We start from the raw sequence: 26,309 nt of genomic DNA on the forward strand, positions 1-26,309 counted from the left end.
CATTTAAAGATTGAATTTCACCATTTTCTTTTATTTGAAGAAAGTATGTCAGACGCCAGTAGCAAGAAGTTTCAATACAATACTGGCAGTAGTGTAAACTGGTTTTTCCTCTTTTTTTGTCAAATGAAAAGCGCTTGTTCATGTCAGCTGACAAGAGTAATGTCCACAACAGGGAGACTATCATTGAAATAACACTTCCTGGCTGTCTACCCCACTAACGTGTGTAACAAACAGCAGACTGTCATGTCGACCAGACAAAACTTACGAAGCTGGGAGATCTTACTAACTCTGTTGTTCATTGTACCAGTTTCAAGATCAGAACGTACGTTTTTAAGTAACTCAATTATTTTCTTTTTAATGATACATATACAATTTCATGAAATAAGAACGATGAACGTAATTTTTGTACCTATACGATTTGGTGGTAGATACAGTAATCGATATTTTAAAAGTTTATAGTTTGATGACTAACACGATGTATTACCGAGTTTGCATGAGTGATAAAGGCAGTTAATTTGATGAACAAGCTTACAATTTTCTATGTTAATCCTATTTAAGCATAGTTAGTTTTTTTATATACAAGTAGATATTCCATTGACTATCTAACGCTGTTATTAACATGAAGAGCTTAATTTAACAATAATTACTCTCCCTTTGTACTGTAGAAGCATAACTTCATACCTGAGTGTAGAGTTTACATATAACCGTTGCTTCGATATATATGACCCTACAAATAAAGATGAACGCATTAGACATACATGTGATTGCACCTTTAAACCTTTGTAGTAGATAGTGTATACCAAAAGCAAATTACACTACACGTCATACCATGTATTTATAGGACTCATCGATGATACTTAGGGCCAAAGTATTGGAAATCCAAGTTAGACTAAACTACTGTTGAAACAAAAGAAAGGAGATGCATAAAACTCCTTTATTTGCTAATTTCAAAACTTAGAGGGGTACTGGATAGTTACAATATAAAAGGTAATAAAAGGTGTATATTATAAACCATGCCAGTACTCAAACGATAACGCCCTGAAAGTACCTTAGCTGGTAATAGGACGTTACACCCTATACAGCCATCTCAAAAGAAATAGCTGTGGCCATCAGTTAAATGCAAAGTCACGGAAAACCTCGGATACTAAAACAAACACTAACAGAGTCTACTGCCTTGCCTACTTTGTATGTTGTTTATTTAAGTGTTTACCGTTAGAGAAAGATAGATTTAACAACATATACGAAGTACAATCATCACCATTAAAGATTTCACATGTTTTATTTACACACTTACTGCGCATGTCAGATACACTTAACTTTAAAGATCCTTGCACATCATTTCATTTCCTCCTTTTTGCAAAGCAGAGGTTATCTTATTATGCATCATTATTGGTATTAAAAACCTTCTAACGAAACAAAACAATACGCAATCCACACTTACTGTTGTCTAGCAAACATTAAGTAGCTTTTAGAACAGTTTGCTGATGAAATGTTAATTATGACTGTTATCAAAGTTTGAGTTGAACTAACTTGATATTGCAAACATTTTTATGTATATCATTATGTGGAGTTCAATACTACTTCTCTTTTTGTAAACACTTAAATCATTAAAAAAACTCCTAAATTATTAGAAAGATTTAACACAAAATATAATTCCTCGAAAAACAACATTCATTATACAACAAAAATCATCTTTGAAAACCTTGTTTTTGAGATTTTGGGATTCCTCTTGAATCTCCTGGATTGTCATTATTGTCGGTATGTTCGTTTCCAGCTCAAATTGTTCATGCTCCTCAGTTTTAGTATAATTGGAATGTTTCCCTTGGTCTTTCTGAATAACCTTGATAGGGAATCTGCTATATTCTTAGGACCAGCCACATGTCTCATTATATAGGTACATATGTATAAGGTTGTAATCTCAATACCCATCGTTTGACGTGTACACTGTGTTTGGATTTGTCTGTGAATATGTACTGAAGTGCTTTGTGATCTGTGACCAGCTCAAATTTTAGCTACTGTATAGCGCTTTAAATGCACGGGGTCAATATTTCGCGATTTCGTAATCAGTACATATTCGCGGGGGATGAATTTCGCTGTGCACCCGATTCCCTTGTGTCGTACAAAGTATTTTGAGTGTCATTAGTTAAGGGTTTAACCCTGTTAAATACAGGTAAACCGTTTGATTATACTGATTTCGAGTGTCGTCATCCTCCAGTGACTTCACGGTCAGAATGAATCCCCCTGAACTTACCGCAAAGGTGACTTAGAATAGTGTCTGTAAATCTGTTAAATGCCTTCATATGTTGCCAAACGATGTCGATAAATTGATGGATATGATTGATTGAAATAAGCATCACGTCAGTGTTAAAAACACATACTAGGACAAATGCGCACATGGTCAGAAGTGATACAAACGCGCAGCTTGGCATATGGGCATAAAGTGACAAACGTAAGTGCGCGAATTTAACCGTACATACCAATAATTAGATTATCTAGGCCACCTGTTGACAGTAAGATAGACACACACAAAAATCATTTCACATTACTTTGTAGAATAGATCACATATATTTGTATATTATGGCGGAATATATAACTCGGGATTCGAAAATGTTGGAACAGTAATTAGCTCTGGCCACAAGCGGCCTTCATTAATTATAGTTTCCAACAATTTCTCACCTTCGTTAGGTATTCCACCATAACAGACGCACAGATGTTAATTATTACTTAAATACACCTTTGAAAGTGATGAACGTTATTTTTTCATCTAGATTTGACTTTGCCATGTTTGCTAAACACTTGAATACCATTTAATCCTTGATGTACTCCATCGTCCTGAGGCATTTGATACATTTTCATGACTACAGCTGATTTTACCACGCATAAGCTAACATCTCCATTAGGTTTGAGCACCACCACGACTGGGAATATCTAGCTACTTAGCACTTCGACCGGCTCTATGATATCAGCATCATGTAATTCTTTAACTTTTTCTTCCAATCCGGCTCTTAACCTGTACGGTATTCTTTAGGTCGTCACAACTACAAGAAGTACATCATTATCATAGTTTTTGGGTTCCCTTCCTTTAAATAAGTTTAGATACTTTTCTTTCAAATTCTATACCTGGTTGAGCTAAATTGACTCCTCAGGTCCAAAAGCGCTAATCTTACTTCATCGAATTTTAACTAACACACCATAGAAGTATCAGACAATTTCAAATTAGATTGTGTCGGCATTGTAAACGAAATATAGATGCAACTGGGTATTTCTAAACTATATTTGTAACTTCAGAGAATATCGCTTTGACGGGAATTGCACAACAATCGTCGAACCAAGACGAGAGATGGACAGCAGGAAAGGCTAAAGACAATTGCGTTAACCAAGATATCACACAAAATTGCTGTGTTCACACAGCAGCCGGAGTATACAAACAAGCCTGGTGGCGTGTGGATTTAATGCAGATAAAAACAATACAATACATAACGATATACTACAGATGTGAGTTGATATTGCTGTTTGGTAGTGCACATATGTTTAACTAATAAATTCATGTTAGCTACTTTCATTATAACTGTAAATAAGCTTTACTTGACGCTCAACATGAGGAAATAAGGAATAAAGATCACATACGCTTTGTTTTCAATTCTGGAAGTCGTTAACGGAATTCATAATTGACAGATTTTGATACACAAAAAATTGCAGACGATCTGAACTCTTTCAACTGCTGATTAATTTATGTCAAATGCCATGACTTTACTAAAAATCCTTCAGTTGTCACTGAGTGTTTGTCTTGATTTAAATAACAATCAATTAATGTATACACCTTTTGAATTTCAACAGAAAATTAATTATTTACATATATAGCGCATTTATCTTACAGCAGGTAGTGGATACCGATTTGGTGGATACTCAGTATACGTGTCAAACTCCACCGACCCCACGCCGCAAGGCATTCTTTGTTATAAGGATAACAGTAGTTTGTCTGAAGACGTAAACTTAAACCCGACTCACCTGTGTCCATACGTAGCTCAGTATGTGACTGTCTACAATCACAGAGAGGAACCAAAACGACACGACTGGTATAGTAACGATGCTGTTCTGGAATTGTGTGAAGTTCAAGTCTTAGGTAGGTCCTTTAATTTTGTTATTCATCTTTGTTTTATACATCTTACTTTAAAATGAAAAACAAAGCAAACTCGATTTGTAATTTTATTTTGCTTTCATACTGATTACCAGGATAAGTGAAAGCAATAAAATCATCTCAGTATTAACTATATTTACATACTTTTGACAGTTTGTATAAAGGAGATGATGCATAGACAGTTAAAATCGGCCAACGATAAATTTGTAAATCAATTAATTTAAATAAAGTACTTATTAAGACAACGCTTAAACTTCACCTGGATGGAAAATGTGACTGCAGCGCCCCTAACACCGATGTTCAACAATTTCCTCTCTCTATGTGCAGTAGAGACTTCAATAGGAGCATCTGATTTTGCTTGCACTACTTAATAACATTTACAATTTCATTTAAAACGATATGAGCATTGACCATATGCAGTATCCCTTTACCATTTACACGTAAATCTGCTTAAAAAATGACATTTCAATTTTGTGTTAAATTGTTTCTGGATAAACAAGATAAAACTCTGGTACCATCAAAGTTCAACACTTAAACTTTTATATCTTTCTAGCATAAACGACTTCTGTTGATGATTTACGTGATGTGCCCACTTTTTGGATAGTCTTTTCCACTATCGCCCTTTTTATTATTATTATTGTTTAATGTAAAAGTATCAAAAGTACTGAATCATGCCATCTGGCCACAAACAGGTTCTGTACGAAAGTCAACAACCAAATATTGATCAACTGATGGGAATATGTTTCAAACAGAGTAGTTTCTATTTCTGTACATATTCTATATGTCAAGAGATTAGTATCAAATTTCTATTTCAATCCTGTATAAAATCGTTTTTTATTCAGAAATGGTTCACCAAAATGCGCCATACAGTACGCATATTCGATGTACTACATGTGTTCATTGCATAAAACCCACAATAACTGCATGACACGTGCGATATTAAAAGAATTGTTATTAAAATAAAAATATCTATAATGAATTTCATATCTATTGCAGACATAACGCACGACATCATGATATTACGACCACATCCGGCCACATAATCCTTAAATAATTGTATATTTTAAACAAGAGGCAATCAGGCCATATAAGTGGCATGGGTTATTGTCCTCTTTTTCGAAATAATGAAATTAATATAACATGCATTTACAGCGAGTTCACTCACATAGAAATACGCGAACTTATGTGTTTGGGCGTGGCATACAGAGTTTATAAGTTTCGCCAGAAAATGAACAAAGCCTATAACATTCTTTTGTAATAAGGACTTTTGAATATCCCCTACACTCAATCCTGAGACTACGGAAAGATGTAAGCGTCATTATTGTAATAACCATATAATAGTACTTTAGTTATATTAACTCCTGTCTAAATCAACACACTGTGATTTAAACCTGTGACTTACTAAATAAATAATAGTGTGACAGTACTTAAGGTCACACAGAGGGTATCACAATAATATCCGTGGGGTGACCCTAACCACTGTCATTCTCGACTGAATGTAGTATTCATTTATTTATACCGAATGTCAATAATAAGCAAAATAATCACAGGCGAGTACTAAACAGTAGCTGCGGGATCTACATGGGAGATGAATGCAATGCAAAAGCATGGCGACTGAAACATAACGTACGCGCATCTCAATGTTAAAGCGAATGTGACAGAGTAAACTAAACAATTTGTCTCCATCAATCAGATAACAGGATTTTCTCAACAGTCATGGTAATAACAAAATCAGTAATAGCCTTACAGTATACAGCTTCACATGTACACTGTTAGAATTTAATGACCATACGACGTATAGATCTGCAAAAGAAGTCTATTGAAAAAAATCAGTGTAAATTCATGAAACACTATGTCACCGGTTGCTCAGTTTTATACAATAACTCGGACAAGTTGTTTCAAGTATATCTCTGTTCTTTATAATCTCCGCGAAACCGGGTATGGTGTTCCTAGCCTGCTAATACATGCTGGCGGCAATGTACCCGTACGCCCTCTATATAATCAATTGCTCGGCTCTATCAGTAATGTGATCCGTCTCTCACGAGTCAGATTGTAAGAATGACCACTGGGCAGTAAGTGTCTACCCAGTAGCCAGAATATAGTGGCGGGAGTATAGGGTGCTTTATTCGTACAAGGGGCAGGTCCAAGGTCTACGTCGTAAATACAATTCAGTCAGAATGTTCATGCATTCCGAACTGATGACGTCACATACACTGTTTACGAGACAGGACACCACACGTGTATACAGACAGTTGACAGCACTCGTTGTATATATATAAACACACACTATATATATATATATATATATATATATATATCACATTATATAACCCAGGGTTACAACTATTAGGAGCATTTTTATCATGTTATGGACGAAGATTAATCAAATATATTGAGCAGAGAAAGCAATTTGTTCAAGCGTTAAATAAAGGAAACCACATGGTTGCGCCGCAATGGGCCAATTCTGAATCGAGATAAGAGGGCTCATAGACTCTGACACATCTGTAAGTGTATCGGAATCAATTTATCTGTTTGATTAGTGTAACAACTATGTGTACACATTTTTATAGCGCAGCCGACGCGACGTCGACTATTGCAAGCTCGTACATATGTTTCCCCTCAGGTTACATACGCTTCACTGGCCGTTTGTTCAATGATCGTGATGGATAACATTCCCTACTATTCATCGCAAAGTCACACGGACATAATTAAGTTACTTGTTGTGTTGCATCAACCTTTCTATAATCCATTCTTACAAACTGAAGAAAACGTTTGGACCGAAGCACTGAAACAGCTCTTTTTATTGCCCTCTGATTTGTCCCAACATGGGCAATTGTCTTTATTTACACAAAATTTACAAAATCTTTTTCACCTCAACCAAGAATGTCCCATACTAAATTGTGGTCACAGTTATATTGAAAAATAATGTGCAGCATCTTTTTATGATCGTCGTCTGACAGCAGTCGCTCCGTACTTTCAGTACTGTGATGATATCTCAAATAAGATAATTATTATAACAAAAACAAAATAAGGGGGGGAACGGGAAAAGAATTTCCGTAAAGTGAGCATACCCAGTTGATTATCTTTTAAAATTCATGTAAGAGAACAATAGATCCCTAAAGATACATTGAAATGTGAACATTTGATGGAATTTGGATGTTATCATGCTTATCCTGTCACTAAAACACAAAATGACGAAAACAAAATGTCAAAGTTTTTCACATATAATGAGTAAACTGTTATTGCAAGAAAGGGGCATCACACATGGTCAATTGTTATATACGATCAGAAAGGTTATTGAAAATGCCTTATAGCAGTGGGAGCAGAATTGGTTTTGTTTCGAAACATGTTGCATTAAAGGCATATGGGGTCCTTGACGTCCTGAAAATCAATGGAGGGGGCGCTGCCGTCGTATATCCGTTTTACTCTTCTATTTAATGAATAAATATTGTTTTGATATATATTTTATGCCAATGAATTCATTTATTAAGAAATATCTTAAGCGTATAATGTGTTTCACATGTGATAACTACTAGTGTTTTTATCTTATAATGTATTAGTCAACTGAGTAAAATATTTCCTCCTTGAAACACTTTATCGATATGCGATTTATCTAACACATTTAGCACTTAACAGATACAATCCCGACTTTTGCCGGGAAAAGAAATGTAAATGCATGGAAATATTTCGTATCTGAACCAGTTATTCTCAAACATATTACATATATCATAAAACCAAAAGTATGTCCAGATTACACCATGGAAATTTATTTAAACCCTGATTTAACATTGAAATACAAAGTTATCAGATTACAAAATCTGGAAGCCCGACAGTATACCTACATGTAAGAGTATTGATGTGTGGGTGTGTTTACGGGTATGTGACTTACATGGAATAATTTTAAGACGATAATACATGTAACGATAACGTTCTATTGGATCTGTAAAATATTTAGTGTGTTTTTTCATTTTCCTTTCCTAATTAAAATGAAACCTAGTTTGAAATTGCCAGCATTCTTCCTCACAATGCCAAGAGTTAACCCCTATAATATGATATATTTTAATACACATAAAACGTTTACAGTAACGTAATTTGAAAAAAAAGAGTAAAATATGGTTAGTTTTATTTTCAGGCTGCCCAATCGGAAAGTATGGTAATGGAAATTGTAACAATTACTGTTCAGAAAGCTGTTATAGAGGAAATTGTAACGCTATAACTGGATCCTGCTTCTGTGAGTTCGCACCAGACTACATATTCAACCTTTCCATTTACTAATTTTAATATTATTGTTTTGACATTTACTCGCGATGCACGATTTAATATATTTCCGCATACTTTCAACAGATGACAAGGATACTCTATATTTATTGATATTCTAGTTTTGGCTTTTGACAAAGTATTTCATTACATCTACTTGGTCACATGGATCAATATCAGACCATTGCACCTTGTTGTATATGAGTGACCAGTAGATACTGCAGAGTTTGCAAAGTGAGACATCCTAAACATTCGCGGATGGTCGTTGTGAATACATTTGGCGAGCGGTGCCGATCAATAGTGTAGGCTGTGCATAGAAATGAAGCATTTTCACTTTGTGGCCATTTTTTTCTTCATTTTTCGTGGAACAGATGTGATGTAGTCAAGACAAATGGCACACGTAGGATCCGCTATTGCTTTGAAATGTTCAGTGAAATATGGTGTTCGAATGAAAATGTCCAAGTTGTTAAATCTATTGTCTCCGGGAAATTTCCTTGGCATGGCCGTTCGGATACATCAATGGCTCATTGCGTTTAGGTAGATATATGTCTGTGAGTGGTTACAACTTATTTTAACCACCACAACACAAGGAACGTATAAGCCGTTTACTGAATATGCTGACGGTTGTTGGCAAAGAAGTATCTATCACTTACAAGTATTTAACACATACAATTGTATCAAGGCAGTGGTTCCATTTTGGTACATAGGGTAAAAACAGCAGCAAGTGTTTATGACCGATATAAACCTGACATCAATTTTGTATCAGTAACAGAATTAGGATATCAATAAATGCGTGTTCCATTTCCTGTTTTATTACCTGATATAGCTAATATACTATCTTGACAGAAAATATGTACTAACATTACAGATTGTTTCCCCGGAATGTTTGGTGATTTCTGTGAACAGCCTTGCTCTGCTAACTGTAAAATCACTTGCGTTAAAGATACAGGTCATTGTATAGGTACGTATGTCGAATTTTATTTTGCATGTTTTCCTAAATTGTTTCTGGTCTGTCTTTCTTTCTTCACTTTATTGATGCATTAGTAGGTAGTTCTACAATGTGTTCGAAAACACGAGTTCATTATGTGTTAATGGAAAGTACGGGGATGCTTGTAACTTTGATTGTTCTGACAACTGTAAAGACAAAGCATGCATGAAGGACAATGGATATTGCCTAGGTAAATAACAGATATCGATATAGTACACTGTCTAATTGTATAGGTGCAATTGTATATCATCTTAAAATAAAAACCCGTTCGTTTGACAAAATGCATTCTTGGAAAACATGGGAATATGTGTGAATTCGATTGCTCTGTCAGCTGTAAAGACAAAAACTGCATGAAGAGCAATGGACATTGTATAGGTTAGTAATGTATTTTCTCTCATTTCCGTGTGTGTAAGATAGAGCTAACCAATGTAAGAAAGGGGTGTAGAAAATTTCTATCTAACACTACATTTCACGTGACGTGACGTCATAATGGCTCAACAATGACGTGGCGCCGCAAATTTGGAAAACACCGATGCCTCAATGCGGAAAATGCAACGTGATGAAATTAATACTGTTCTGCGCAACCTTGTATGCAATAATGGGGATGCCAAATATCGCTGACGAATTCATTTTTGTCATAAAAGTTCAGGGGGGATTGATATTTTCAAAATTGCAGCCAGTCCAAAAGCATTTTCATGGTTACTGAGCGTATTCTGGTAGTTGGAATGAAAGAAAATAATCCCTTGGGTGGAATTTCCCTATTCTTCACCCCTGGATATGAAAGAGTCTTATAATATAAAATTGTAATTAATTCTGCAACTTTTGGACTCTTTTAAAAATGACTCTTGTTTTTAGGCATAGCAGGTAAATGAACCGAATATTTTGAAAGAGTGGCTTGAAGTTTACGTTCTATTACACGTGTTCAGGATACACACTACCCACAGTTGTATTTGTATAATGATATCTTATGATGGGTTTAGCACAATACATCACCTGTTACTAAAATGCTAGTCATAAAATGTTATATATATATATATGTATATATTACAGAATGTATTAATGGAAAGCATGGTGACTTGTGTGACGTTGATTGTTCTGACAACTGTAAGAACAAATCATGCATGAAGGAAACCGGATATTGCTTAGGTAAACTGCATTCGCCTTATCGGATATAAGTACAATGGTATTTTACCATCTGAATGTGTTATTTCAGATAAAGTTCTGAACTCTTTATTGGCAAGATCATGTAATTGAATAAACTCTTAATCTTTCAAATTTTCGAACCACTGTGATATTGTATTAAAGACTGGTCTGAAAACTGTAAAGACAAATCTTTTAAGATTTTGATATAACGGAATCACATTCTAAAATGAAGTAGTAAACATCTCTTTCAATGATAACACTTAAACATATCTCTCATTACGATCATATAGTTCGAAAACCTCCTGTGGGTTTCGTTTATTTTTAAACAAATTCCTACTTGAACAATATTAAAAGGTTAAACTAACTTTCAACCAAAGTCTAATTCCGTCAGTAAATACATACCTTTCTAGAATGTGTCCCTCGAAAATATGGTGATGATGGTGCAGTTAATTTTTCTGACAACTGTAGAGACGAAAGATGCATGGAGAACAATGGGCATGGAAACATGAGTTCAAACTGCAGCAATATTCGAGGGGAAAACTTCATGGACTTGTTTTGTAATCAACCATGAAGGATAAAGTCAAACTGCCGCAAAGCACAGGTAAATTAAACTATAGCATATAGTTTAATTTATCTGTGATTCGCGGCAATATGACCTTCTCATAGAATAACATTCGAAACACTAAAATTGAGATAGGTATACTTTAGAATCAGTGAAGTTTGATATTACATGAATAATTCTATAATCTAATTGATAATTTAGTAGGTGGTTGGGAGGCACATTTGATAGCGCACCCGCTTTCTTCCTTCCTCGAATCCACATAGCTCACAGTCTCTGCAACCCTGGAATATGTCATGACAAAATCGCAGGCTCACAGTAAGCTATTTGGTTTGTTTCAGGTATACAAACCTGATAAATCACTAGACTGATACCTGTCCTTTGAAGATTACGGAAGAGCTACACCCATCTTTAGAGCATATCGATTTCCCCATTTCGTTACCGCGCGATTATTTTGATCTTCATCAAAAGCACCAGACAACTTTACTTGAATCATCTGCATTTTGCAATTTTGCATGACATTTTCAAGAGGTGCACAGAAAGTATCTATATCGACAGGGAAACCATTTGGTTTCGGGAATATTCACCAAGACGGCCGGGGTTTGATTCTCCGATCGGACGTGAAAGGGTATTTCATCGGGTACTTTGTTTTCCTCCCAAATTAGGACCAAATGCACACTTCCATCCCGGTCACTAAGAGTGATTAATATTAAAATAGGGTGGGAAAACTTATTTCATAATTGTTGTTAAATAGATATGTTTTTACTAAAATAAATAAGTATTATCGTATTTTCATTAAAACTATTTTGTTAAGTGATGTTGAACATCTTTCTTGTATTAGAATCAATGAACAAATTTCATATATATCAAACACTGATTCTTAATCATTTGTTTGTTTCAGTATGTGTTGATGGAAAGTACGGGGATGCTTGTAACTTTGATTGTTCTGACAACTGTAAAGACAAAGCATGCATGAAGGACAATGGATATTGTCTAGGTAAATAACAGTTATCAATAAAGTGCAATGTCTTATTGTATAGGTGCAATTGTATATCAATTGTCCAGATCAAACATAAGTAACCTTTTTCAAACACCACACCCATATGAATTAAAAAACGTTCATAAAAAATTACTTTGAAAGACCACTGATGTGTTTATTTCTAGACACGAGCTTACTGGAACAATATCAAAGAAACAAAACAAATTAATCCTCACCATATGTCTCATTATGCAGCAGTGTATTTATTATTTGAAATATGATATTGACACATCTTAAGATAAAAATCATTCGTTTGACAGAATGCATTCTTGGAAAACATGGGAATATGTGTGAATTGGATTGCTCTGACAGCTGTAAAGACAAAAACTGCATGAAGAGCAATGGACATTGTATAGGTTAGTAATGCATTTTCTCTCATTTCCTTGTGTGTAAGATAGAGCTGTCCAGGGTAAGAAAAAGGTGTAGCAAATTCCTATCTAACACTCGATTTCACGTGACGTGACCTTGCAAATGCTCAACAATGACGTGACGTCACGAATTGGGAAAACACCGATGCCGCAATGTGGAAAAGGCAACGTGATGAAATTAAAACCTTTTACGACATATTTATCGTACACGTTAGAGATGAGATTATTTTTTCTGCTCAAACATTGTTTACAAATATAGGGTATGCTTAATCTCGCTGACGAATTTGTTTTTGTCAAAAAGCTCAGAGTAAAAATTGATATTTTCAAAATGGTAGCCAGTCCAAGCGCGTTTTCATGGTTTCTGAGCTTATTCTGGTAGTTGGAATCAGAGCAAAATACTCTTTTATACCCAGGGATGTAGGATAGGGAAATTCCAGCTTCGGAAGTTTTAAATTTTGCAAAAAACCTCGGCACAGCCTCGGGTTTTACCAAATTTGAAAACCTCTCGGTTAGAATTTCCCTATCCTTCACCTCTGGACATGAACGAGTCTTATAATATAAAATTATAAAATGGATAACGTGACAATAATAATTAAATCGGCAACTTGTGGACCCTTTTAAAAATCACTCTTGTTTCTTCGGCATTTCAGAAAAAAATAACCGAATATTACGAAGAGTCGCCTGAAGATCAAGTTCTATTACAATTGTTCAGGATACACACTCCCCACAGTTGCATTTGTATGTTGATATCTTCTGATGTGTTTTGCACAATATGTCACATGTTTCTAAAATATTAGTAATAAACTGTATATATATTTATATTTATATATTACAGAATGTGTTAATGGAAAGTACGGTGACATGTGTGACGTTGATTGTTCTGACAGCTGTAAGAACAAATCATGCATGAAAGAAACCGGATATTGCTTCGGTATTTAGTGTAAACCTTATCCGATATAAATACAATGGTATTTGACAATCTAAATGTGTCATTGCAGATAAAGCACTTAATACTTAAACTCTATGTCTGTTACATTTTCTAACCACTGGAATTAATGACTGGTCTGGGAATTGTAATGATAAATCATGCTTTAAGGACAACGGATAGTGCTTAAGTAATTATTATAAACTGTTAAAATTTTAATACACTGGAATCGTATTGTAAATAAATATTAAGCATCTCTGTCAATGATATCACTTTAACAAATCTTTCATATCGATCATATAATTGGAAAACCTCTTGTGATTTTCATTTCACTTCTAGACACGTTCTTACTAGCGAAATATTAAAATGTTTAACCAACTTTCAACCAACGTCTAAATTCCGTCAGTTAATATATATTTTTCTAGAATGTGTCCCTGGAAAATATGGTGATGATTGTGCAGCTGATTGTTCTGTCAACTGTAAGGACAAAACATGCATGAAGAACGACGGGACTTGTATAGGTAGGTAGATCATTATATACATCAGGACAGGCACAACTATTACACTCAGTAGTATCGACTGTTTGAATACAACTTCACGAACATCGAGGGTCCCTGGTGTTTTCTTGATCTTTTATCCAATAAGTGACATATTAAGAGAGTGTTAATGACAACTGCAAGACAAAACATATACTAAAGACGATGGATATTGCTTAGGTAATTAGTTCACATTTTGACATTTAAATACTACGGAATTTCATATTTAAATAGATTTGCTAGATACAATAAAGCTTCAAATGCTATATGGAAAGATCATATAATTCAATGAATCGTTGATAGGCCGTTTTATAATTGAGTAAACCATGTGATGTATCTGTAGTATTTGAAATATGTTCTGTATCTCTTTTAATAAGGTAACTTCTTTTACAGAATGTGTTCTTGGAAAACATGGTGATAATTGTGCAGTTAATTGCTCTGACAACTGTAAAAACAAAAACTGCACTAGGAGCGATGGACATTGTATAGGTAAGTAGTGTATTACATACAAAGTTTACATGATTAATACGTCAATAACACAACGATGTCCAACACTTATTCTTAAGATAAGTGACATGATCCATGGTTTTCAAGTGGGGATGTTATTACACGTCCTCCCCCTGATTTTTAACCATTCACTCCGTCTAAGCTATCATATATCATTCATATACAATTCCAAATTTGATTTTGCGTTTTGTTCCAGGTTCTGCGATTGGTTAATAGTAGCACATGTCACCCAAAAAATAGCTTTAAATATAAGTATGAACGGCTGTTTTTTTTTTCCTGTGACTACTTTTTGAATTTTCCTAATCCCCATTGACTTTCGATTTGTCTCCTCTTGCAAAAACTAAACTCGCCGTGAAAAAAAGCAAGATCTACTGTTAATTATTACTTTTTACAATTGTATTTTTTTCTTATTGTTTATTATTTGAAGTATTAGAAGTTTTAACAGTAAATGAGTTGAAACTACAGTTGACCATATTCACAATATTGACACGTTCTGTCGTCTGACGTATCAACGATATCAATCTGACAAAGTTCAAACTGACAAGGTATTTTGATGTTACAAATGGATCTACACACAGTGATCAATATCAGGAATTAACCTGGATGTTTCCCACATTAGAAAGTATCACAGAGGTGAATTTACCTACACATATACTGTACTATCCATGAACTTCTACCGACATAACGAGCGTATACATATATTATATCCGTGAATAATACATGAAACAAAAAACGTGACGAGTCCAGCTAATGAACTTCCCGTCATAATAATCACCGCTGTCCTCAAACCGGGTGTCAACCCCGGTCTTTCCGTTCTCCAGAATCATCATCCATCGACTTTACATTTGCAAGAGGCTACACTGTTGAAAACTTTCTCTTTGTCGAATCGCCTTAGTAAATTCAAAGCTCATTCGCAAACGTTACTGTTTCTTCAATGTTTTCATTAGCAAGGTCGCTGAAGCTCGATATGAAGCGACCGTTGGAAAATGTTCACGTGAATTAGTTTCGAGATTCCAGAAATGAGGTTGCGATGTTACCTTATAATACTACACCTTAGGAAATAATTTATGAATGAAAGAAAAACGTTCGTAATTTGAATGATGTTTTTTGTTTTCCTTTCCGTTGACAGTGATTTGGAATTATAGGAATTGAATCTGGATTTTTGCAGTGTTCATGCAAGTATGAACGGGGGAACATTTACTGACACACTTCAAATGAACAGCCTTCGCTTCGCTCCGGCCGCTCATGTGGTGTGTAAGTAATTGTTTTTCCGTTCATGCATACATGAACACTGGAAAATTCCTGATTTAATCCCCTTATATTTTCTAAACAGTACACCTCATCAACCAGTACAAGTTTTTATCAAACTTGAAACAGATGTTCCTACATTTCCTTTCTATTCCTAGTTTTCTTCCACATAATAATCCGACGATAATTATTTATATTTTCAGGATGCATTCCTGGTAAAAAGGGGGAATTATGTGACACCAGCTGCTCTTCTCATTGCGTGACATGTGACCAGACGTCCGCACAATGTTTCCGTAATTATAACTTCACAGAGTAGTTACTGTTGCAGTGGTGACAGTAAAAGTGATGATATATGTATAATTTACCATGAGGGGAGATAATTGATGCTTAAATAAGTTGTTGCAGTTAACTTATCCGAGCAGACACACGTATATGTCTTTTACCTAAGCCAGTTCCATATTCCTTACATTTATTTGTCGATCACGATGCAGGGTATTCACATTCCCCTATAGTATTAGAATTATTGAAGAAATGATTCAAGGTTCAGGAGAAGCATAGCGGATATGATTTCAAGTCTATCACTGGTTCTTAGCGTCCCTTATAACGTTCAATGTGTTGCATGATTTGTCATAAAGATATGATTTACTAATTTACACATCGCATGAGTAATTTCGTGAAATGTACATAACACAGTTACATGAGTTCAAATTGGCCTATTAGTTAATGATAAATTTAAACAAAACAAAAGTTTGACGATTAAATCACGTAGCGCTTTCGTCTCATCGGTACAGTCAACACAAAAAATGTTATCTTGACCTGTTTAGATAACTAATGAAATATCACCATATTGATAATTTTTAATAATAAACAAGATTACCTCTTTTTGTTTGGGTTTTAATTCAACATTTTTCGCAAGACTTTATTTAACGAAGAATGACAATTATTTATTATAACTGATATTTTGTATCAATAACAGTGTTACTAATAATGATAGCTGTGTTCAATACATGTATCATTTATTTCAATTTGGATACTATTGTAACAGGTCCGCACCATACATGACTGTTACTGTTAATTGAATTATATTACTGATAAAAACTAAAAGAATTGAATTATTTTACAGAATGTATTCCTGGGAAACACGGTGATCAGTGTTCAAATGATTGCTCAGACAACTGTAAAGACAATACATGCATGAAAAGCAATGGACATTGTATAGGTAATTATTGTTATCTTGGTATAATATTAACGCTACAATAAATCTTAAAATAAAACATGATCATTAATGTCATGCTTTTGATCAATAGCTAATATTAAGTTTTGATAGGTCATTTACTTGAAATGCTTACCATCAAGTGCCTTCCAATAATCAGAATATATGTATCTATTGTTACATAATATTTATTGGAGACACATATTCAAAACGTCGCGGTAGACGTGCTATCTAAGCATGTGTATTAATTATTTGCTGAACATATTCATAGTAAATCATGGAGTATTAAAGATACAAAATAGCAAACACAGACATTAAGCTCCAATAATATTTGTGTTTTGGTTTGACTACTACTTTGACTTGGGCTTACGAATGTTACAGTAACTGTCACAAACTTAGAGTCAGAGGATAAACCAAACGGAAAATAACTGTCTCGCATATTGAGATAAATGCACATCAAATAACATGTGAATATTCCAATGTAGACATTCGAAAGAAAAAGAAAAAGAAAAACAATAGTGCACACTGGAACCAGATGTACTCCTCATTTCCCTCCATTTTTATCAAAACTTTTTCACAAAACTACGTCCATTTATAAATACTTTGAACAGTGGACGAAATGATCACTAGGATCTGTTATACACTTCATCTCCCGAAAATTCTTCAAATGAATCATGCTATCTATGAGATTACAAATATTATTGATACCTAAGTTCACTAACTTAATAAAGTTAAAGTATTCATTGACGGCTGACACTGTTCAATTTGGTCAAAGTATCAAAAGACCGCTAGTTACATGTTTATAGAACTTGTCCTGTTTGACTTGATTGTGCCTTTTCGTGTGATACAGTACCTAGGATCAATGAAAGTCTTAAGCCATACTTAAGCATTCAAGCAAAGTGTCTCAGAAAGCCACAAGGTCCAATACATTACATTGTATGGAGCTATGGAGCGGATAGGTGTGAAGGAAGGCAATCTCATATAATACACTTTCCATTCATTTTCGTCAACGAAAATATGCTGGATCTTTCAAACATTATTATTTAGGAAAATGAAAGTAACAAGGGAGATAAACACAACAGTGATATGTTCAGCTAGACTAAGGTATAAACCAACAAGTATTAACAAAACGCGATTTGTTCTCAGATAGATCAATTTGATCTTAGATATAAATTATTAGCTTTCTATCGGGATATAAGTCATTTAGTAATTTTAGTTATTTAAACAGTGTTTGTTTCTATCCCCGTGTACAGTTTGAGTTATTATCAAAACTACGATAAATGATCCTGGAGGAAAAGTGACTAAATGGTTATTGTTATTGCTCTTAAGAAATATGATGACCAGTTTGTGAGTTGTAGTAGTAATAGTATGCAAATATGATTATTAGACGGATGAAATATGCCGGACTATCTTCTATGCCGTCTCGAAGTTATATAGACTTATATAGGTTGGGTGAAAACGGCTTCTTATGGCCATGAGTTAATAATAGCTATATTTGAAAAAAAAGGTTTTTTTATTTTTTTTACTTTTATTTATTATTATCAATAGGTCGTAGTGGTATCTGGTTATATAAAAATATGCTCAACAAAAGCCAATCGATTTTTAAATTAGTTATTAAGCGTGATTTTAGGTTTAGGGTAAATATTCATTGTTGACGAATATTACACTGGTGAAATGAGTAGTAAAGGAAATGTCTTACATTTCAAATCATTGGCGATGTCTATATTCAATACATTTTGTCTTCATAAGTTGAAACTGAGTCATACCTGTTTTATCTTTTTTAAATCATGGACTAACACATTAAATTCGTTCATCAACATGATATAACTATGATAGTCATGACAGTGGTCATTTTTTACTTGTTTGAGAAGTATCATTGAATCAGGATTATATGGCTATAGTGACCTTCAAATGTTTGTGTGATGAAAAATATTATAAAATAAAAATATCTAATTTTAACGAAATACATTTACAAAACATTAAACAAATTATTTAAAATATTGTAAAAATGTGCATATTTCTCCATATGAACTGTAAATATAAAATAATCTCATCGAATATATATATTTCAGCATGTAATCCTGGAAAATACGGCCCCTCCTGTTCAATGGATTGTCTGGGTCAATGCAAAGACAACATTTGCCAACAAATCGATAGCACATGTACAGGTAAAATCTAGGCGTCCCAATGTATATTATATACTATACATAGAGAAAACATCGTTGGAAGTTGTGTAAGACCTTGAGCTTTATAGATAAAGTTTAAATAAAATTGCTATATTGAAAGCAGTTTTTAAATTTAGTGTTCCCCTGATTTCGATAAGTGACATTCAAAACAAGGGTTCAACAATCGCCATTAATGACATATGTAGATCACCTGACGTTGCCAATTTTTTTTTTATGATAAATATGGCTTTCATTTATGCTGGGATGTCCACCAAAGTTTAGTATACTAAAGTCGTGGTTTTCCTTAGATTGTCATGATGGAAAACATGGATCGTTTTGTAACATCAGTTGCTCCGAGAATTGTCTGAATAACCGCTGCAATGCCGAGAGTGGAGATTGTGAAGGTATGATGCTGTATTTTGATATACACGTTTTGACACTGTTCGATATCATTCGATGTCAAAGAAAATAAACATCGATATGAAACAAACCTTGTAATAAAATATATATACATATATATCCCGTGTAAAAATGTACTCAACAGCCAGTTACCATACGTTGCTGTGGTCATACGTTAAAGGGACATCACGTGAAAAGGCGTTTTTTTTTAATGAATGTATGTATTGTATGCACTTCCACTTATGTTACCGCGCTATCCCCATATTCATAGTCCGTTCCAAATGTCAAGTTTGACCACTTGAATTGTTCGGGAAAGCCCTGCTAAAAATAGCGCCGATAACGTCACCTGACTAGGCAGTGCGAGCGAGATGAAACGGTTTCCAACGGGGCCCCCAGAAAGGGGCCGTCAGGCAACTGCAACTTCTACAATTACCGCACTATGAAACCAAGTTATATGATTTCTAAGTCCGTATTCAAACTTATTGAACAGTAATTATTCATCATTAGAAGTTAATTGCACACTTGCCAATATTCAGAATTTAAATTTATTTAGCTTTAAACATAAATTTGTTGCCAATAAAATTAAACAAGGGATGGGGCACAAGTTTTTACAATTTATCACAGCCTTCTCCCGTCATACATTTACAATTAAATGTCAACAATGATGATAGGCATAAACATAAAGTAGATATATTACAATATATATTGAATTTAGTACCGGAATGTGGCCGGTACAGATGTTACGGGGCTAAACACCTTCCCTACACCAGGGATGTGTACACATCCCTGCCTACACCAAGGGACAAACCTTTCTGATTTTTTTTTATATATTGCCGGGGCAGAGGAGGCCGGGTATTCATATTAGTACTAATTTAGATCTTGCATGTAAAAACAAAAATAATCGTTTAATTCAGCAATATAATTAAATCATACCATTTTATTGAACTCGGTAAATATTATAAATTATGTATCTCGGTGACCAAGAAAATACGCCGTGGGCCATCACAACAGTTATCCATTGGAGGGCCTCATGGAAAAACCAAACGAACCAGTCACTTATCCCTTCCTTTCGCATAAACCACTGTATAATTATAGAAACACAAAGTAAACTTTCTCCAATACATGCCCATTCACATATTAAACTAAGTTCATCTGTGTTCAAACTCAGACAAAGATACTAGCGAGCTTAATAGGTTTAGACATTTATTCATAACATAAACAGCGCTAGCATTTCTGTCGATTCCATTTCAGCTTAACCGGCTATCCGGAAGAATACATGCACAGTACTCACTGCTACGGCAGTTATATTCTCCTTTGAATACTGCCCACCTGCAATAATGATTCCGTAACGTACTCCTTGCGCTATCTTTTGACCATTTGGCAACTTTTCGTTTCGTAGCTGACACGGTACAGCACTTTTCTGTCGCTTACTTCACACGGCCAGTCATTTGTTTACAAAGAAATGGTGTGCTATGCGCATGCGCTAGTAGAGGGAAATCCCTGAACAAAACGTTGGTCAGACAGGTAGAAATACTGATGATTTTCTTAGATTTAATCATTTTTATAAATCTATTTCAGCCAAATCCGATCGTTATTTTCCATAAGGAGTCTCACTTGATATGTTTATGTAGAATTTGAAAAAAAGGCAAAAAATAAAGTTACTTCACCGTGATGCCCCTTTAACCATACTTGCTTCACAAACCGAATGTATTGTTTTGACTGTAACGGTTCACGTCCTTCGTCCTCCACCGTTGTCCTTCCGGGTTCTAGCGTAAAGTGACGTACGTTTTATATCCTTGGAGTCTGTAGTGTGACAAAAGATATACCCTACACTGAACTGATCGTTTCCAACATTTATTATCATAGGCAATATTTACAACAACATTTAGGAATAGTGCGACCTAGTATGTGGGTACCCAATAACATTCTGCGCCGGCGTTAACGTCATAATAGTGACTTTCACTCGGTGCCATGAGGAGGATCCAACCAGAGGCTCTGACGTTCCCAAACGCCCCTGCGGCGTACCTGGTTCGGTGGTTTTCCTCAGGTCACCGACTGTTTAGCTCTATTGTCTCGTTCACCTGAATATGACTCGCTGGTCGCTGGTCTGCTCTGCATATTTATACGCATGAATGAACCCACATAATAAGACGCAATCCTTTACACTTAACAATACAGGTAACACACATTTGGTACAAATACAGGTAAAAACCAGCATACATTACACATGTACACTTTGCAAATCGTACCCTTTGAGGCCACAATTCATGGCATATCTTGCCATTTAAATATACCGGTTTCAACTTTAATAAAGTTACAAACCTGAATATGTATTGTCAGATATTCTTTAACGTTTACTTACAGTGAAATAAGTATTAACGTATGGATTAAAAAGACATCAAATGTGTTTTATACCAATTATATCAATAACGTATACCACTATCAACAATGAAAAACGGTTATATAAGATATATTCTATTTCATCAATTTTAAACCATTACTTTTCTAAAAATAAAACATATATTAAAACGATATATTTCTTAACTGATACCAGTAAAATGATTTATATGAAGAACTAAAAATATTAATAAAAGTGTTTTTTTTTGCGACAAAACAGAGTGTACGGGTGGTTTACATGGTGGAAACTGTAGCATGCCATGTGGAAACTGCAATAGATGTGTGAGGGACACAGGGTATTGTCTATCTGTCTGCTCTGCTGGATTCGAAGGAAATACATGTCAGATGAGTAAGATATCAGCATTGATTAGACACGTTATGAACCTAAATAAAGTAATATAGCCAGATTAAAGGCCATTTTAAGCAAGGTCTAGAATCCCACACTGCTATAATAGTACATTTCTACGTATGTAAGATATAAATGCTCCATATAGAACACTCATCATACGGGATACACATGTGTGCACTCATTCATCTTTTGTATTGTGATGTCACAATAAGATGACGGTATTGTGTTTAGAGTCACAATCAAACGCTTGTTAAAACTTTGCATGAGTGACCCTTGATGGAATATCCTTAACCCATATACCTACATTGCTGTATTTATATTGCGTATGTCGTATTTTACAGATTTTAGGTCGAGAAGAGGGGAAAATAGTTAAACCCTTTTTTGAAACTCATCTGTACGTTATCCACTGATCATATTGATATTGACGGATTGAAACAATAATGGTTTACAAACGTTTTATCGCCTTTTAAAGTTATGATAGCGTAACGTATTATTCTGTCCCCGACATCACTTTAAGGTCATTGTTGTCCTACTAACTATTGAAACGGGGGTGTATGTCGGTAATGCTTTGCAGAAAATAAATTTATAAATAACCTTTAAGCACCTATTCATCAAATACAGTCCAAATATAACTGACTTCAAAACAATGATGTTCATTTTTCACTGAGGAAGTACATTGTAGATGGAACATCATAATATAACTGGTAGCTTAGTTGGTTAAAGTGTTAAAGGCCTGTCATATGTATGGCCCAACTATCTTCAGTTGGAAAAATCTGCTATCGGTGTTTTAATTAATACACAAAGAATGTTCCATTGAACGTGTCGCAACGTTTGAAAACAGACTGGTCCATTTGTATTTAAACAAAGAGACCAGTTTAGTGCGTGCATTATTTGTGTATAAAGTAACAAAGAGACCAATTGGTCTTGAAACGTTGCGACACGTTTAATACGTACATTGTTTGTGTATAACGTAACACAGTGACAAATTGGACTTGAAACGTGGCGACACGTTTAATACGTACATTGTTTGTGTATAAAGTACAAGTTTGATATTTATGGCCAAACAGCTTATTTTTACCTAAATAATTACAGTATGTAGTAAAGGAGAAAATATCTACAATATGGCGATTTCTACATTCTTCCTACAACGTTTCCTGTATCAATCCTCCTTATGACAAATCATGGTGGACTCAATGACATGGTGTAGGATATCCATTAACATCATTAAGCTTGCTGTTGCAGGCAATCTAAGAGGTTTTTTTGCTTTTCAATTTTGATAATATTTTCATCAATAAATCTTAAGGGTATTTACTTAAATTCTACTTAAAGAAGTATTGCAGACCGTGACATCGGATGGTAATACTGGGACGATCGTAGGGGTTGTTGTTGGGCTACTTCTCCTGGCTGTTATAATATCAACCAGTGTGTTCCTTATCAGAAGGTATGTTTATTTGATAATGATGCTAAGATAATAGACAGAGAACTTACGCGTTCCTAACTTAGCATGACTAGTCACATGATTATATCTGCCTATTGTAAATTTCGCATCATTGATATAATCACATGCTTAGACAGTGTATGGCATATCCTTTGATTTGAAGGTAGTATGTTTTAAAATTCATCAATCTTAAAAGGAAATAGATGTATGGTACTGTGTAATTCGTTTTCGGCATACTGTATCAATAACAAAATTGTAAAGGTGTAATCAGCACTATTTGCTTACGTTTTTTTTTTCAATATTTACTAGTTAAATGCATAATTGCACATATATTATAAAAAGGTTGTTCAGTTACTGAAAATAATTATTTTGTTTAGCTTTATATTACATATAAAGAGTCACTTAAGAGGATTAAAACACTATATACTTGAAATATATGTGTTTGAATTGCAGAAGCAGACAAAATTCAACAAAAGAGGACTCATTTGATGATATAGGCAGAAAAAAGATAACTCGATCACCACATCACAACTACATCTATGGTAATATTAAGAGCGAACATCGAAAACAAAAATTATAATAATATCACACATAACAACAACAATTATATTAATATCACACATAACAACAACAATTATATTAATATCACAAATAACAACAATAATAATAATAGCTGACATTGAAGCATTAAAATAACACACATAACAAAAATAACAATAATTATAGCAGACATGGAAGCATTAAATATCACACATATCAACAACAATTATAATTATATCACACCTAACAACAACAATTATACTAATATCACACATAACAACAATAACAATAATAATAGCTGACATTGAAGCATTAAAATAACACACATAACAAAAATAACAATAATTATAGCAGACATGGAAGCATTAAATATCACACATATCAACAACAATTATAATTATATCACACCTAACAACAACAATTATACTAATATCACACATAACAACAATAACAATAATAATAGCTGACATTGAAGCATTAAAATAACACACATAACAAAAATAACAATAATTATAGCAGACATGGAAGCATTAAATATCACACATATCAACAACAATTATAATTATATCACACCTAACAACAACAATTATACTAATATCACACATAACAACAATAACAATAATAATAGCAGACATGGAAGCATTAAATATCACTCAAAACAACAACAATTATAATAATATCACACATATCAACAACAATTATATTAATATCACACATAACAACAACAATTATAATAATATCACACATAACAACAATAACAACAATAATAGCTGACATGGAAGCATTAAAATATCACACATATCAAGAACAATTATAATTATATCACATCTAACAACAACAATTATACTAATATCACACATAACAACAATAACAATAATAATAGCAGACATGGAAGCATTAAAATATCACACATAACAAAAATAACAATAATTATAGCAGACATGGAAGCATTAAATATCACACATATCAACAACAATTATAATAATATCACACCTTACAACAACAATTATAATAATATCACACATAACAATAACAATTATAATAATATCACACATAACAACAACAATTATAATATTATCATACATAACAACAATAATAATAATAATATCACACCTTACAACAACAATTATAATAATATCACACATAACAACAACAATTATAATAATATCACACATAACAACAACAATTATAATAATATCACAAATAACAACAATAACAATAATAATAGCAGACATGGAAGCATTAAATATCACACCTAACAACAACAATTATAATAATATCACACATAACAACAATAATTATAATAATATCACACATAACAACAACAATTATAATAATATTACACATAACAACAACAATTATAATAATATCACACATAACAACAATAATTATAATGATAGCAGACATGGAAGCATTAAATATCACACCTAAAAACAAAAATTATAATAATATCACACATAACAACAATAATTATAATAATAGCACACATAACAACAACAATTATAATAATATTACACATAACAACAACAATTATAATAATATCACACATAACAACAATAATTATAATAATATCGCACAAAACAACAACAATTATAATAATATCACACATAACAACAACAATTATAATAATATCATATATAATAACAATAAAAATAACAATAGCTGACATGGAAGCATCAAATATCACACATAACAACAACAATTTTAGCTTTTCATAAATAACAATAATAGCTATAATAATAACAGACAAAAGAACATTAAATATCACACATAACAACAAAAGCTATTGTAATAGCAGATATGGAAGCATTAAATATCACACATAACAACAATAACAATAATAATATCAAACATAACAATAATAATTATAATAATATCACACATAACATCAACAATTATAATAATATCACACATAACAACAATAACAATAATAATAGCAGACATGGAAGCATTGAATATCACACATAACAACAACAATTTTAATAATAGCAGTCACAGAAGCATTAAATATCACACATAACAACAACAATTTTAATAATATCAAACATAACAACAATAACAATAATAATAGCAGACATGGAAGCATTAAATATCACACA

The 26,309-nt window shown here is 33.5% G+C and overlaps 1 protein-coding gene across 1 annotated transcript in view; it reads left to right on the forward strand.

Moving 5' to 3' along the window:
- Nucleotides 1-243: 243 nt before the first annotated feature.
- The window catches only part of LOC110461572 (receptor-type tyrosine-protein phosphatase mu-like), a 43,569-nt gene continuing 17,503 nt past the window's right edge, over nt 244-26,309 (forward strand). Inside the window, exons 1-15 of the mRNA XM_021515093.1 lie at nt 244-322; nt 3,290-3,496; nt 3,879-4,124; nt 8,272-8,370; nt 9,265-9,357; nt 10,435-10,530; nt 13,844-13,939; nt 14,348-14,443; nt 15,913-16,002; nt 16,833-16,928; nt 18,995-19,090; nt 19,396-19,491; nt 22,104-22,232; nt 23,562-23,673; nt 24,124-24,212. Coding sequence (XP_021370768.1) covers nt 244-322; nt 3,290-3,496; nt 3,879-4,124; nt 8,272-8,370; nt 9,265-9,357; nt 10,435-10,530; nt 13,844-13,939; nt 14,348-14,443; nt 15,913-16,002; nt 16,833-16,928; nt 18,995-19,090; nt 19,396-19,491; nt 22,104-22,232; nt 23,562-23,673; nt 24,124-24,212 — 1,720 coding nt within the window. The remainder of the gene's footprint in view (nt 323-3,289; nt 3,497-3,878; nt 4,125-8,271; nt 8,371-9,264; nt 9,358-10,434; nt 10,531-13,843; nt 13,940-14,347; nt 14,444-15,912; nt 16,003-16,832; nt 16,929-18,994; nt 19,091-19,395; nt 19,492-22,103; nt 22,233-23,561; nt 23,674-24,123; nt 24,213-26,309) is intronic.

The sequence above is a fragment of the Mizuhopecten yessoensis genome, unplaced genomic scaffold (assembly GCF_002113885.1).
Source record: "Mizuhopecten yessoensis strain PY_sf001 unplaced genomic scaffold, ASM211388v2 scaffold10635, whole genome shotgun sequence".
Classification (NCBI taxonomy): Eukaryota; Metazoa; Mollusca; class Bivalvia; order Pectinida; family Pectinidae; genus Mizuhopecten; species Mizuhopecten yessoensis.